Source organism: Sodiomyces alcalophilus, assembly GCF_042370955.1.
Source record: "Sodiomyces alcalophilus JCM 7366 unplaced genomic scaffold ACRALscaffold_2, whole genome shotgun sequence".
NCBI lineage: Eukaryota > Fungi > Ascomycota > Sordariomycetes > Glomerellales > Plectosphaerellaceae > Sodiomyces > Sodiomyces alcalophilus.
In genome coordinates this window covers 8,175,884-8,190,075 of record NW_027263533.1, presented here as the reverse complement: position 1 = coordinate 8,190,075, position 14,192 = coordinate 8,175,884, and the positions used below count along the sequence as shown (strand labels likewise).

General features: G+C 40.6%; 1 protein-coding gene across 1 annotated transcript; it reads right to left on the bottom strand.

Annotated features, from left to right (window-relative positions):
• Positions 1 to 409: 409 nt before the first annotated feature.
• Positions 410 to 9,373, bottom strand: ACRALDRAFT_2018157 (uncharacterized protein; the record flags this gene model as incomplete). The annotated part of the gene is made up of 5 exons (XM_071019923.1): positions 410 to 418; positions 442 to 529; positions 596 to 648; positions 721 to 739; positions 9,369 to 9,373. 5 exons carry the CDS (start codon positions 9,371 to 9,373, stop codon positions 410 to 412), a joined length of 174 nt encoding a protein of 57 aa, XP_070878267.1.
• Positions 9,374 to 14,192: the final 4,819 nt, after the last annotated feature.

Here is a 14,192-nt window from a genome sequence, read left to right as displayed (position 1 = left end):
GGGCGGCGAGTATAACTTTAGTTAAAGCCATCGCGACTTCGAAGATAGGCGATTAATTAGAGGAGGAGGAGGAGGTTATTTAACGAGTAGGCGGACGTGCCGGTAGAACGGCTCTAGCCGTAATAGAATAGAGGTAAGAAGAGAGGGCTTTAAAAGAGAGGCTTAGAGCCTAGAACTATTAGATCGATCGGAATAGAGTCGTTTACTAGAGCGCCGGGCTTATAACTGTTAGAACACGAATAAGATACGAAGAGTGACTTATGTTTATTATAGACTATAAAAGAGTACTAGTCTACGATATTAAATATATAGGTAAAAGAGGGGAAATAACACTATGATATATCTAATAGAAGTACCGCCGTATTCGGAGCAGTATATAACGTGGCTCTGCGAATATAACCTATCGGGCTTACGGGGTCTTTGGGCACAAATGCCTGACACGTGCGCTGCTGCGGCTATGCGCGTGGCTTTATGGGTGGCTTGGTATAAGGCTGGGTGGTCTGTGCGGGCTGTTTGGAAGGCCCGGGCTCTGATTGGGTGGCGGGCGCACGGGCTACCTTAGAATTTTCGGGCGGCTTTGCGTGCGTACCACCACGCTGTGTTTTCGCACCTATTTTGCGGCATAATAACGGCTTGCGTACGGCGAAGCTGTGCGTGCGCATAACGGGCTCGAAAAGAGCAATTAAACGATACTAATATCGGGCGTTTTAGGGCGTTTACGCGGAAAAGGTGGGTCCAGCTCGTGGAGGTGGAAGAGTGTGTATAGTCTTTAATAAACGTACCGCTAACCTTAGTAGCTTTTAATTTCTATACCGTAACGGTTATTAATAGCTACTTAACTTACTTAATTAGCTTAACCTTATTATGCTTATAAATAAGTCGTAACTAGCGTACTTAGTCGGATAGGTTAAGCTACTAATCGGGGTCTAAGTAAGAACATTTATTAATAAGCCGCTGCTTTAAGTGCTTTTATTTACTGCCGGCCACTTTAACTAGGCGTATTATCTTATTAACTATAGGACGGATACCGGCCTCTATAAGTAGGCTAATATAGAAGACCTTAGTAGCCTTACTAAGACGGTTAAGCTTAGTATATATTTTATAGTCCCGGAGGAAATTAGATAGGACCCTTCCGCTAAAGCGAGGGGCTCCCGCGGTAAAGGGGTTTAGGGGCGCGCGAGATATAATAATAGTCCGATTCTTCTTATTATCGTATAGGCTAAGCAGCGAGCGTCTCTAAGGTAAGACTCGCCTTAAAGTTCTTTAGGATATCGTTAAAAGACACGATATCCGTGCTAGGTGCCTAAGCCTACTAAGAGGCGCTTAGTCCGGGGGAAACGGGGGGATAAGGGGAACAAGGGGAATAGGGGCTAGCCCGCTACTAGGCGTTAGGTTACCCTAACTAGGTAAAGGCGAAGCTAATATAGCTCCGTAGCCGGATACCGGGACGCCCTAACTATAAAAGACGGCCGTTAATAGGCCGATACTAGGGTCTACGCCCCCTTAGCCGAGTAAGGCAGTCGTATAAAGAGGGTTAGCTATAAGAGCGGCGTCTACGCACCACTATCCGGCACTATACCGGGACCTAAAACTATATAGCCCTAGATTAGTGCCAGCACTATACGGGCACTAAACTCGTATAGCGCTGGATTAGTGCTAGCTCTATACTAGCACTAAACTAGTATAGCGCTAGACCGGTGCCAGCACCGTCCTAGCACTATACCTAGTATAGCGCCTAGCCTTAGATAGCCGGAGGTTCCCCCGTAGATATATATAGCCGGAACCTCGCCCTCCCCTTTAGAGACTCTATCCTATTTATATGTTATTTACTATACTCTAAGGTTACCTAACTTAAATCCTTTTATAGGTCCTATAATACTGGCTAGCTAGCGATATATACGGTTAGTGTATATTAAATAGTAGTAACTAGAATAAGATTAGTCGATCTTAGTAAGCTTCGCGTAGCGATCCTATTAAATAACCGTATAGACTATTCTAGTTACACGATCCTAGGGTAAGTAACTATCCGTCGTTAATAAAGTGCCTCCCCTTAAATAGGATTAGGCGATAAGCAGCGACTATTAAGCTAAAGCCTAATAGCGCCGATAAGGAACTACTTACCCACGCGCCCCTTACTATATTTACTAGCCCTTTAGCGTGTAGTATAGAGGTCTACGTACTAAACCCCTATTTAGTTAAATAGCTATATATAGCGTACTAAGCGGATATATAGCTAAACCGGTACCGGTTACCCGTAGTCTACTAAGTAAAGCGCCTCCCCCTCATTACGATTAGGCGACTAAGGAATAAGTATAAGAGTCCACGAGTACTAGTTATCCGATAGGCCCGTATCTAAAATAACCTATTAAATATTAAATAGCATTATTATAGAACCCGCTTAATAATAACCGACGCTCCTTACCCTATTCTCCTAGACTCTCCCCCTATACTAAGGGATCTAAAAGGCGTACTATCACGGGTATAATTTATCGAAGTCAGGGATAGCTTAAATAGGAGGGGATAATATGTCTTGATGGTAATAAAGGGGATTGGATAGGGTGTGATGTTCGGAGATAGGCGGTTAAGTCGGCTCCGGGACTAGTACTATTCGGACCGGTCTGGTATAGTGTGATAGGGAGGACTACCGGTGGATAGGTTATGGTCCTAGGATTGCTTTCGAGGGGATTCTATAAGGTGCCGTAGGAAGAGGCTCTGGTTATCTATAAAAGGGATATATATAGCTAAACTCCTGACTTAAAGGTTCAGGGAAGAATTTAACTCTTAATTCGACCTATTAGTTTATATTACCTTTTTAATTATCTTATAACGTCTTTTTACTCTTTACACGAAAACCCCTTATATATTATTCGCTTAACCGTCCTAACGGGTATAATAACCGCTAAGAGTTATAAGTATAATTCACCTCTACTTGTTAGCTAATAAATAACTAAACCTCCTTGTATACGACTTAAAACTACTCCTTTTAAGGACAGAGATTACGTATTAGTTCGTGAGTATACGCTATCTCCTGGTCCTAGAAGCGATACCACCGCGCCTCTGCCTAGTAAATAAGAGATTATTATCCCGTAGGGCCTTTTAGAGCCGTAGCCAGAACCGTATCTAGCACTTTAGCGTAAGCCTCCTATAGTCCCTTAGCGTAAAACACCCGAGGCTCCCCCGGTTAATACCATAAAGCCACCGTCTTACCCTTAATTAGATGTATAGTATAATATTAAGGAACTAAAGAATCACCCTCCGGATTAACTACTTCCCGATAAGCTGGACTTCCTCCTAAACTACTATAAGGAATATTAATAGCGAGAGCGTAAATTAGAGCGTCTAGAAGCTATTCGTCGTAGTATAGACCCGGATACTACCCTACCCCCTTATTCAGCGAACTATTATTATCCCCGAGGTGGTTACGGCGATCTATTTAAGGTAAACCTTCCGATCCTAAAATAGGATAATAAGTTATACGATTAGTTTAGAACCTTCGTGGAAGAGATTAAGGAACGCTTTTACCTCGATCTAGCTAGTTTTATAATAAAGGCGAAGAAGGTCTACTTTACCGCTAGTTACCTTAAAAGGAATATAAAGTCCTGTTAATAAGCTTATTAAAGGAGGACCTATAATTCTATAATAAAGGTAAAGTGGGCTAAGCTAAAGGCCTTCCTAACCGAGTAATTAATGAATAATAAGACCCGTGAGTTATTAGTTACAAAATAGGTCTTTTCGGAATAGACCTCTTAGTAACCCGGTTTAACCTACGATTAATTTCTTAACAAGTTAGATTCTTTATTTAACGAGGTATCTATCCCCCTTCGCGATAAGTAGCGTATATAGTTTATTATATCTAAATTAAATAGACCTCTACGCGATTAAATTATTACTAGAATTTTACCTAAGACCTTCTATAAGCTAAACGTCGCGGCTTATTAAGCTAAGGTTATATTATTATATAAGGGTAAACCGTCCGATTAGGGCCGCGGCTATTATATACCCCGGAATTAGGGTTATAAAAGGAAGCGCGGAACTAATAATAAACCCTTAGTATCCTAAGCTAGTGGTTCTTATAAAGACTCGCCTACGCCCCCTACTATTATAACCGCGGCTATTACTGCTACCCCTGCCTAATAGCGGGATAACCCTAGCAGAACCTCGGAATTCTTAGGCCCTCGGAAATATTACGAATATAAAGAGGAGGGCTATATTCGACCTTTTTACCCTCGCTTATGGAAAAGGCGGGCCGGCTAAAGTTCTACCTCGGCTATTAAGCCTAATTAGGAGGCTATAGCCCCTAGTCAACCCACTTTAGGTTAGGTATAGGCCCTACCCTAAGCCCTATAGGGTTAGGCCTAGGATAATATGCTATTAGAGTTATCTCCTCCCCCTAGTCTAATAAGGGTAAAGCTTAATATACGACTAAACAGTGAATAGGACCGTCGAGTTATAATTCTAGATAGCGCTACCGACTTTAATATTATCGATAAACGCGTAGTGCCCCCCGGTAAAAAAATTACCGGACCTCTTAAGGAAGTTAGGTAGTTAAATAAGGAATATATAACCTGGATACTCGGATCGATCTTATTTATAGTTCGGATTATAGATAGTTAGAATCGTACACGGATATAGTATATAGAGTTATATATTATAGATTTAGGAGAAGATAGGTTAGAGGTTATCCTTAGGATCCCCCAGTTAACTAAGTATAATCTAATAGTTAACTAGGTAAAGAAGAGTTAGACGTTTCGGATTTAGAAGGAGGAGTTAAAGTTTATGGGTTTATAGAAGGAGTTAAAGAGGGCTATAAATAGGGCGAAGGTGACCGTTAGGCTTATTAGGGCCTAGGTAGCGCGGGTTAGTCGTGTCTAAGCTTATATCTCGGAGGATACGACTACGCCTACCCTTATACCTAAACCACTACCCGAACCCCCGGATAACCCTTTAGGCCCCTTACCTACGGGTTAAGAAGAGTTATTAGTAGCCGTGCCGGAGTAGTATTATACCTTCGTGGATATATTTAATATAGAGGAGGCCGGTAAGCTGCCTGGTTATTATTAGTGGGATTATAGGATCGAGTTAGAGGAAGGGAAGACGCCCCTATTTAGGCCGATTTATCCGTTAGTAAAGGAGGAGTTAGCGGCGTTACGGGAGTACCTCTAGAGTGCCCTCGCTAAAGGTTAAATTCGTTACTCTACTAGCCCTATAGGTGCTCCTATTCTATTTATACCGAAAAAGGGTAGGAAGTTAAGACTATATATAGACTATCGGGGGTTAAATAAGGTTACTTGTAAGGACCGCACGGTGCTCCTATTAATATATAAGATTATAGACCGGCTTTTATCGTTAAAGGTTTTTACTAAGCTAGACCTTAAGGACGCCTATTATCGACTTCGTATATAACCCGGCGATAAGTAGAAGATAGCCTTTAGAACTCGTTATAGTTACTTCGAGTACTTAGTTACACCTTTTAGGCTTACTAATACCCTAGCTAGTTTTTAACGGTATATTAACTAGGCCTTAAGTGGGCTAGTCGATACGATTTACGTAGTCTATCTAGACGATATCTTGATTTATAGTAAGGACCTTAAGGTTTATCGAGTATACGTTAAGGAGGTTTTAGAAAGGTTAAGGGAGTAGTTATTATACGCGAATCCCGAGAAGTGTGTGTTTAAGACTTAAGAGGTGGAGTTCCTAGGGTTTATTATTAGAGTAGATAGGGTTTATATAGATTAGTCTAGGGTTAAGGCTATCCGCGATTAGTAAGAGCCGAACTCGGTAAGGACTATCTAAATCTTTCTGGGTTTTACTAGGTTCTACTAGCGTTTTATTAATAATTATTTAAAGAGTATAGCGCCGCTTTTAGACTTAATAAAGAAGAATAGAGTAAAGGGGGTGTTTATATTATTTATAAGGGAGAAGGAGGCTTTTAATAAGTGACGCTAAAGGTTTTAGGAGGCTCCGGTTCTACGGTATTTCGATCCTAAGTTACCTATTTGACTAGAGCCGGATATATCGGGGTTCGTTTTAGGGGTAGTGATTAGTTAGTATATAGATCGGGTATAGTATCCTATCGCGTTTTTTTTAAGGAAGCTTAAGGGTACGGAGTTAAACTATTTGACTCCGGATACGGAGTTAATAGCTATTATTAAGGTATTCCGGTATTAGAGGCACTACCCAGCCTATAGTTAGACCCTAGTAGAAGTTTTAACGGACTACCTTAATTATCGGTACCTAATAGATAAGCTAAAGATTAAGCTATAGTATACGCGATAATTAGAGGAGCTATCGGTATTCGACTTTAAGATTAAGCACCGGCTAGGAGCTTAGAATCCGGCTAATAGTCTATCGCGGAAGCCATAGTATGCTTCTAGGTAGGCGGACCTGGACACGGAGCGTTAGAAGCCTATTAAGAGGTTTACTTATAAGTTTATATTAAGAGTAGTAGAGAGGGCGGGTAGAATACCTAGGGTCTCCGAGGACTTATTACTAAGTTTAGAGGAGGAGGTAGCCGATACCTAAAGGGAGGATCCCTTTTATATTTCTTTATTTAGGAAGGACCGGTTATCCGACCTATAGTTAAGGGATAAAGGGGGCCTGATCCTTTTTAGAGGTCGCCTTTTTACCCCGGATATATAGGGATTAAGGAAAAAGATCCTATAGGCCTTTTATAATAAACCCACCGCTAGATATTATAGTTCCGGCAGAACGAGTAAAAGGATTCCGGACTTGTTCTATTAGGAGTACATATCCCGGGATGTAAAGAAGTTCGTGCCTATATATAGGGTTTATTAGAGGACTAAGGGGAGATAGTATAAGCCTTATGGCCTATTAGCTAGTCTTCCGGTTCTATCCTATCCGTTCTAGGAGATCTTAATTAATTTTATTACTGGTCTTCCTCCTATTATTTAGGGCGGAAAGAAAAAGGACGCGATCCTTATAGTAGTTTACTATTACACGAAGTATTTCTTTTATATCCCTTATAGTGGTATACTAACCGCTAAAGGTTTAGCCGATATCCTATAGTTAAGAGTTTTTAGTATTTACGGGTTACCGGATAGTATTATTTCGGATTAGGGCTTTTTATTCACGAGTAAGTTATAAAGGACCCTGTATAGTCTTTTAGGTATTCACCGTAGGATATCCACTATATTCTATCCTTAAACCGATAAGCAGACTAAGCGTTAGAATTAGAGTATTAAGCACTACCTTTATAGCTATTACTCGCGGGAGCAGACCGACTAGGTGGATAAGCTATCCCTTATATAGTTTACTTATAACACCGCGTAGTACTCGGTAATTAAGTAGACGCCCTCCGTGGCGTTAATAGGTTATAACCCTTATAGCCCTAATAACGTCCGGTTACCTAAATCGTTAAATATTAGGGCGGTATCCGCTAAATAACGGGTAAAGCACCTAATCGCTAATCGTTAAGTAATAGAAACGTTTATTCGGAAGGCTTAAGAGTCTTATAAAAGGTTCTATAATACCTGGCGGACTTAATAGCGGTTTAAGGTAAGAGACTACGTCTCAGTCTCCTCGAAAAATATTAAGTAAAAACGGCCTAATAAGAAACTCTCGGATAAGTACCTCGGGCCGTACCGTATCACCTTAGTTCTTAGTTATTATAGTCTCGCCTATAAGCTAGATCTTCCGTAGTCGATAAAGATTTATAATATTTTCCTAATCTCATTATTAGAGCCCTAGCGATCTCGCGATAATCAGGCTCCCGAGCCTATAAAGGTGGATATAGAACCGTAGGAGTCGGAGGAGTATAAGGTAAAGGAGATCTTGGCTTATTGGTTTAATAGGAAGAGGAGGCAGTATTTAGTTAAGTAGGCGGATTATAGGTATAAGGATAATACCTAGGAACCGAGGCGTTATATCCCGGAGAAACTTCTTTAAGAATATTATAATTAGTAAAAGGAGAGGGCTCGAAACATACAGAGACTATTATAACCCTCTAGGGTCCTTTATCGTCGTTATTAATTTATTATACTATAACCCCGGAGGGTCGCGTTACTATCTTTATTTTACTAATTTATTATATTATATCCTAAACGCTAAAAAGAAAAAAAACGGAGTAGTGCCCGTATAGTGTATAAACGATAGTCGGCTAAGTTAGATTATTAGATCTATTTCCTATCCTATACCTATAGTCTAACGAAATACTTCTTATCGTTACTATCACTATCGGTCTTAATACCGCTAGCGACCCGTAGGAGGTCACGAATTTAATAAAGGGCTTTCGTCTACTTATAAGACTCCTATGCCTGAATATTATATAAGGTAATTTAAGCCTCCGTAACTGTGTTGGCCTGATAACGCTTATACCGAGCCGTATTAAAACCTCGGAAGTTATAGTGCTAATTATTAGCGTACGCTCGGCGGAGCTCCCCCTAGAGCTTATAGGCGGCACGCTAGTAAAAAGGAATTAACACGAGTATATAGATAAAATAAGGGAGAGATAACTTATAAGCTTCTTATTAGTAAAACTACTATAGCGTATAGTATTAACGAGTGCCTTTTATAAAGCGATAATAATATAAGTAGCATAGAGATTTATCTAGGAAAGGGTTAGTATACCGGGGCGGTCTATAATAGGCGGGGAGTATAACTATACCTCCTTATATTTCTTATTATTCTAGTCTTCTTAATAGTAATAGTATTTAAACGATTATCGACTAGAGTTACGGTATAAACAAAAGATAATAGGGCCTTAGCTATCTAAGATAATATTAAGGAATCCTAAGTAATACCGCTAATAGGGAGGGTCACGGAGGTCGCCCCCTATAACCACTTCCTAGACCGGGTAAAGGCCCGAGGGATCGCCGTTATTAGAAGGCGTAGCCTCGCTATCGCCCCCGTTAGCCCCCGGACCTTTATCGGTAACGTTATTATTACCGAAGATATTATTACCTAGGAAGCTTTTACCTTTACTAGGGATAAAGTTATTATTCTCGCTCTTATTACTATTAATATAAAGGATACCGTCGGCGCTACCCGATATAGTTATATCCCCTTTATCGTCGATAACACTATCGTCGATATTATCGTTATTATCACCCTTATAGTCCGTTAGTACTAGAGACGGAGTCCTCTAGCCGCCGGTAGACTAGCCACCGGTTAAACTATTATCCGACCTAACCACTAAAAAAAACCGGGTAAGAACCCGGCTAACCTAATAGTTAGGGACCGCGAAGGTCTTCTTAGTAGCGAGGGCTAGGCCCCTCGCTTTAATAGGAGTTATAAGCGACCCTATACTAGGTACGGCTAACCTCTTTATTTTAACGGGTATCTTAGATACTATACCGGGCATAGCGGACCCTTTATTATTTAGGCGCGCTTTAGTAGGAGTTATAAGTAACTCCATACTAGGCGCGGCCAGCCTCTTTACTTTAGCGGGCGTCTTAAACGCCGCGCTAGGTATAGTTAACCCGTTACTAGTGCTACCTTTCTTAGTGGTCTTCTTAATAACGCTATCCTTAATAACGGAGGTCTTATTAGTGGCGGTGTTAAGGCCACCGCCGGCCTTCTTACCGTTCTTTATAGGAGTAACTGGCTTCTTAGAGGGAGCAGGCTTCTTAGCGGGAGGGGTATTAGTAGCCTTAAGTTAACGAGCTAACTTATTAGCCGCGCGTAACTAACGCTTCTAGGGAGCTATACTAGAACGCAGGGGTTAGCTGAGTTTATAGGGCCATATATAATAATCACTTATATTATTATTCTACACGGAATTAAGGTATATTATTATAAGGAGTTATTATTAATTAACTAAGAGACGATTATAATAAGCTACTCTAGATATCAGGACTACTAGAACTAAGGGATAACCGGGGATCTCGCGTAACGCGACGAGAAGACTCTTAGAGAACTTAGGACGAACTACTAAGATAATGCCTTATAGCTAAGATACGGTGATAAGGATTAACTTATAGATAGAACTTTATGATAAGGCTATTATAATAATTACTTAGATAGGTGAAGAAGAGAAAAGGAAAATAATAATAAGCGAGGAGGGCTAGCTAGGATATTTTCTATAATAGTTACCGGACCTTAAGTGGAGCCTACGTAGTTACTCCTGCCTACTCTACGATCTGGGTATACCTGCTATACTAGGAGCGTACCTGTAGTTTATTATTTAGATAATAATAAAGCGTCGTGTGCATACCTTTAAGTCTATAGGCTTTATATTTAGCTAGGCGACCCGATTATTCATAGATTATTTATAAGGCCTTTAACGATAGTTTAAGGGCGGAGTATCGAAGGATCTATAAAGCTTTATTTAGGCTTTATTATAATAGGTTGGTTTAAGGGAGTTTAATCTTTATATTTATATTTAGCCCTGGCTTTAATAAGTTATTTATAAAAGGCCCTATAGTGGGATAGCTATAACCTGGATACGAATAGTGGCTTATAAGCCAGAAGCCTAGTATAGGCTGACTTAAGCTATTCGTAGTCGGGTACCGTCCCGGGCCGAGTCGTCTCTTTCCGGAGCTATATCCGGAGGATATAGGTTAGACGGGAGAGGGTCCTTATAAGGGTACCCGGTTAACTATATTACTCCTAGGGGTATAAGCACCGGAGGAGGGGGCGTAATATTATACGTATAATTTATCGAAGTTAGGGATAGCTTAAATAGGAGGGGATAATATATCTTAATAGTCACGAAGGGGATTAGATAGGGTATAATATTCGGAGATAGGCGGTCGAGTCAGCTCCGGGACTAGTACTATCCGGACCGGTCTAGTATAGTGTGATAGGGAGGACTACCGGTGGATGGGTTGTGGTCCTAGGATTGCTTTCGAGGGGGTTCTATAAGGTTCCCGGGGAAGAGGCTCTGGTTATCTATAAAAGGGATATATAAAGCTAAACTCCTGACTTAGAGGTTTAGCGAATAATTTAACTCTTAATTCGACCTATTAGTTTATATTACCATTTTAATTATCTTATAACGTCTCTTTACTCTTTACACGAAAACCCCTGAGACGTACGTCCCCTGACTATAATAGCGAATGCCTATCTAGATATAGCCGAAAAGGTTCTTATACCCGAATATCGGCTACTCCTCTCTATAGCCGAGTAAGCAGGGAACCTCCCTAGTATTAGTAAAGCTAGCTATACCACGACCTCTAGAGGAAGAGTCTCTAAAGCTATCCTGCCTCCTTAGCTAACCTATCCTGCTAAGTAGGTTACCTATTATAGCCTTTTCGTAAAGGTGTTCTATAATTAGCTAAAAAAGGAGCCTAAGTATATCGACCTTAATAAGTCTATAGTTATACCCCGTAGCAGCGTAGTAAAGGGAAAGGAGCTAGCCCCCTTTACCGCCGGCCACGATTCTCTGCTAGTAAAACCAAAGATTAAGGTTAAGGGATCGGAATCCCTTTTAATCCGCCCCGCTATAAGTATAATCGAACGGCCGGTTAGAAGTTTCCCCGAAGATATAACAGAAAGCCCTTCTCTAAAGTACGCTACATAAACCTTTTAAAGGAACGCCCGCCTATACCCTAACGCCTAATAATTATACACTATTCTTAGCCTAGGAGAGTCACTAAGCTAATACTATAAGCCACCGCGATAAGCGTATAAGCCCTACGCCCTCTGATATTATACACTACCCTCACGATAAGACGGAGGATATCGGACCTAGGAATAGTAGGAATCCGGATCGCTAATAGTAAGTAGCCCCTCCGGGTAATAGTCCCCCCGGACATAGCCCTCCCGGCGTAGGTCCTCCTTAAAGGAACTACCCGGAACTATACCTATATTTATAATAATCGGATTTACTCGCTATCCTTAGCTAGCGTAATAATAGGATATACCGATTTAAGGCTAATAACCTAGGCTATTTTAAGCCTCCTTCATATTTCGCTACCGACTAATATCTTAAAACCGAAGGAACTAAACTAATCTATATAAACGTCTTCCGCTTTACTAATATAATAGACTAGTATACTAGCCTTAGCGCCTAGCACTATAAGTCCCTTCCCCGCGGACTAGCCCGCTATCTATTAAGCGAGGGTTCCGTATAGTTTATAAGCCTTAATAAAGGATAATATTTATACCTTACCACGATAATAACCGTTACGGAATCAAAGACCGCCTTATAAAAAAGGTTCCGATCACCTTAAAAGGATGCCGAGTATAAGCTAAGATATAAGCGATATACCCTAAACGATATAATTACCCGCTATAATATCCGTGTCTTTATAGATAAGGTAATCCGATTAGTAAAGGCAGCTAATAAACCTAGAGGTAAGTATTTAGCTCTTATATAGGACCGCTTAGACGCTAACCTAGTAAACACTATTCCCCGTCCCGGACCAGAAACTATAGCGACCGACTTTATAAACAGCCTAGCTAATATAATACCAGGATAATACCGGAATTATACTAATAAAGCCTAAAAGGCACTTATTACCCGATAAACCCTGCCACGGATCGAATAAATATCGATATTAAACTAATCCTCCTAAGTATATTCGCCCTTTCCCTAGTACCCGGATTAACGCGGCAGCCCGGCTTTGTACGGCTTACCGTAGCCCGAATAATATTCCCTAGCGCCGGATTATCGTTTACTATTACCGGAACGTCGCTTACTAGGACCAGGATAATTCCGCCGGAATAACCGCGCCCTACTAGCCCTAGAAACGCTAAACCGCTACGTAAACAAACACGGCTAATAGCTCTTAGCTAATAATATATCCGATTAACTAGCACACGGTAACCGGAACTTTCGCTAAGAACGATCTAAGGATCTAGTAATCACTATTATAGACGATAAGGTCTCCGATAAAGGATATAAGAATAATAAGGGACTAAAGGACCTATACTATTTCGAGGAGGGGTCTAATAGTTCTAAGGACCTTATAAATAATAAAGCTAAAACCGATCAAGGCAGTGATTAACTATACTAGGTCGTTAATAGACCCGGATTCGTACCTAAGTACCGTGATCTTTATTAGATACGATAATAATATACTAAGTATAAATAGCTAATAAGATCTAATAATAAGGCCCTCCGCTATAAGAAATCCTATTCCTACCTATTCCTAATAAAGCAATAAGGCGGTTAGGACTCTCTGCTAATTAAACGCGCACCTTAGGAAGTAATAGACCCCGTAGCCGGCCTATACGGTTATATATATATAAGGGTCTAAGTCCAAGTATCCCTAAATAACGCTCCCTTTAAAGCTTATATTAATTTAGGTACCTCGCGATACGTTATAAGCTAGCACCTTCTCCTTTACCTCCCCGATATAGAAATCTACACGTCTAAGAGATCTACGCTTTATGATGTGGGTACCTTAGATATTATCGGATAGGCTTTATTTACCCTGCTAATATAAGGCATAGTAAATAACTAGCCCCGAGTCGGATAGCTATATATAAAGGCTTAGGTGGTTCCTAAGCTAAAAGCCGGTCTACTCCTTAGATAGGAATTTAGCTATCCGAATAAGGTTAATATCCTTAACTCATAGGACGGTATTTAGATTAAGTCCTATAAAGGTCTTATCGTCCCGGCGTATATCTTTATTGAACGTTCGTTAATTAAACGCCGATTAAAAGCCGCTAAGAAGATTATTATTCCGCTATACTAGTACGGATTCGTCCTATTTAAGGAACGGAATATAACCTTAGACTCTATAGAATTCTAACCGGATATTAAGGGTTTACTAAACTATATCCTTAGTAAAGGGATATCCGTCCTAATCTATAATGCTAATAACCGGCCGTTACTTATTTCCCGGGGTAATAAGCTAGGGTATATAGATCCTTTCTATATAGACGGATACTTTATTATAAAGCAGGATAACGCCCGCGATATCTTTAAAGGGCATTTACCTATTAACGGGAAGCTCCGAATCGCTAAGAGCCTAGATACCCCGACTAAAGCGACTCTAAAGAGCGTGACTATCTATAACCACGGACCCCGCTTTGTATAGCGCTTTCCTAGGATTATCGGTAACTACCCTAAGGTTTAGACGGACTAAGGCGTTATCGATATAGATAAAAAGGACTATATACGCGTTCCCCTAATTAACGGGTAGTATACCTAAAGGATTAGCTAAAAGCTATATCCGCTTAGCTATAAAGACTAAGCCTTTCTAGACTAGACCCTGAATAGACTCCACGACTAGGACCGTATAGAATAGACGTTAGTACTAACGCCCTTTAATGCTCCGGTTTTT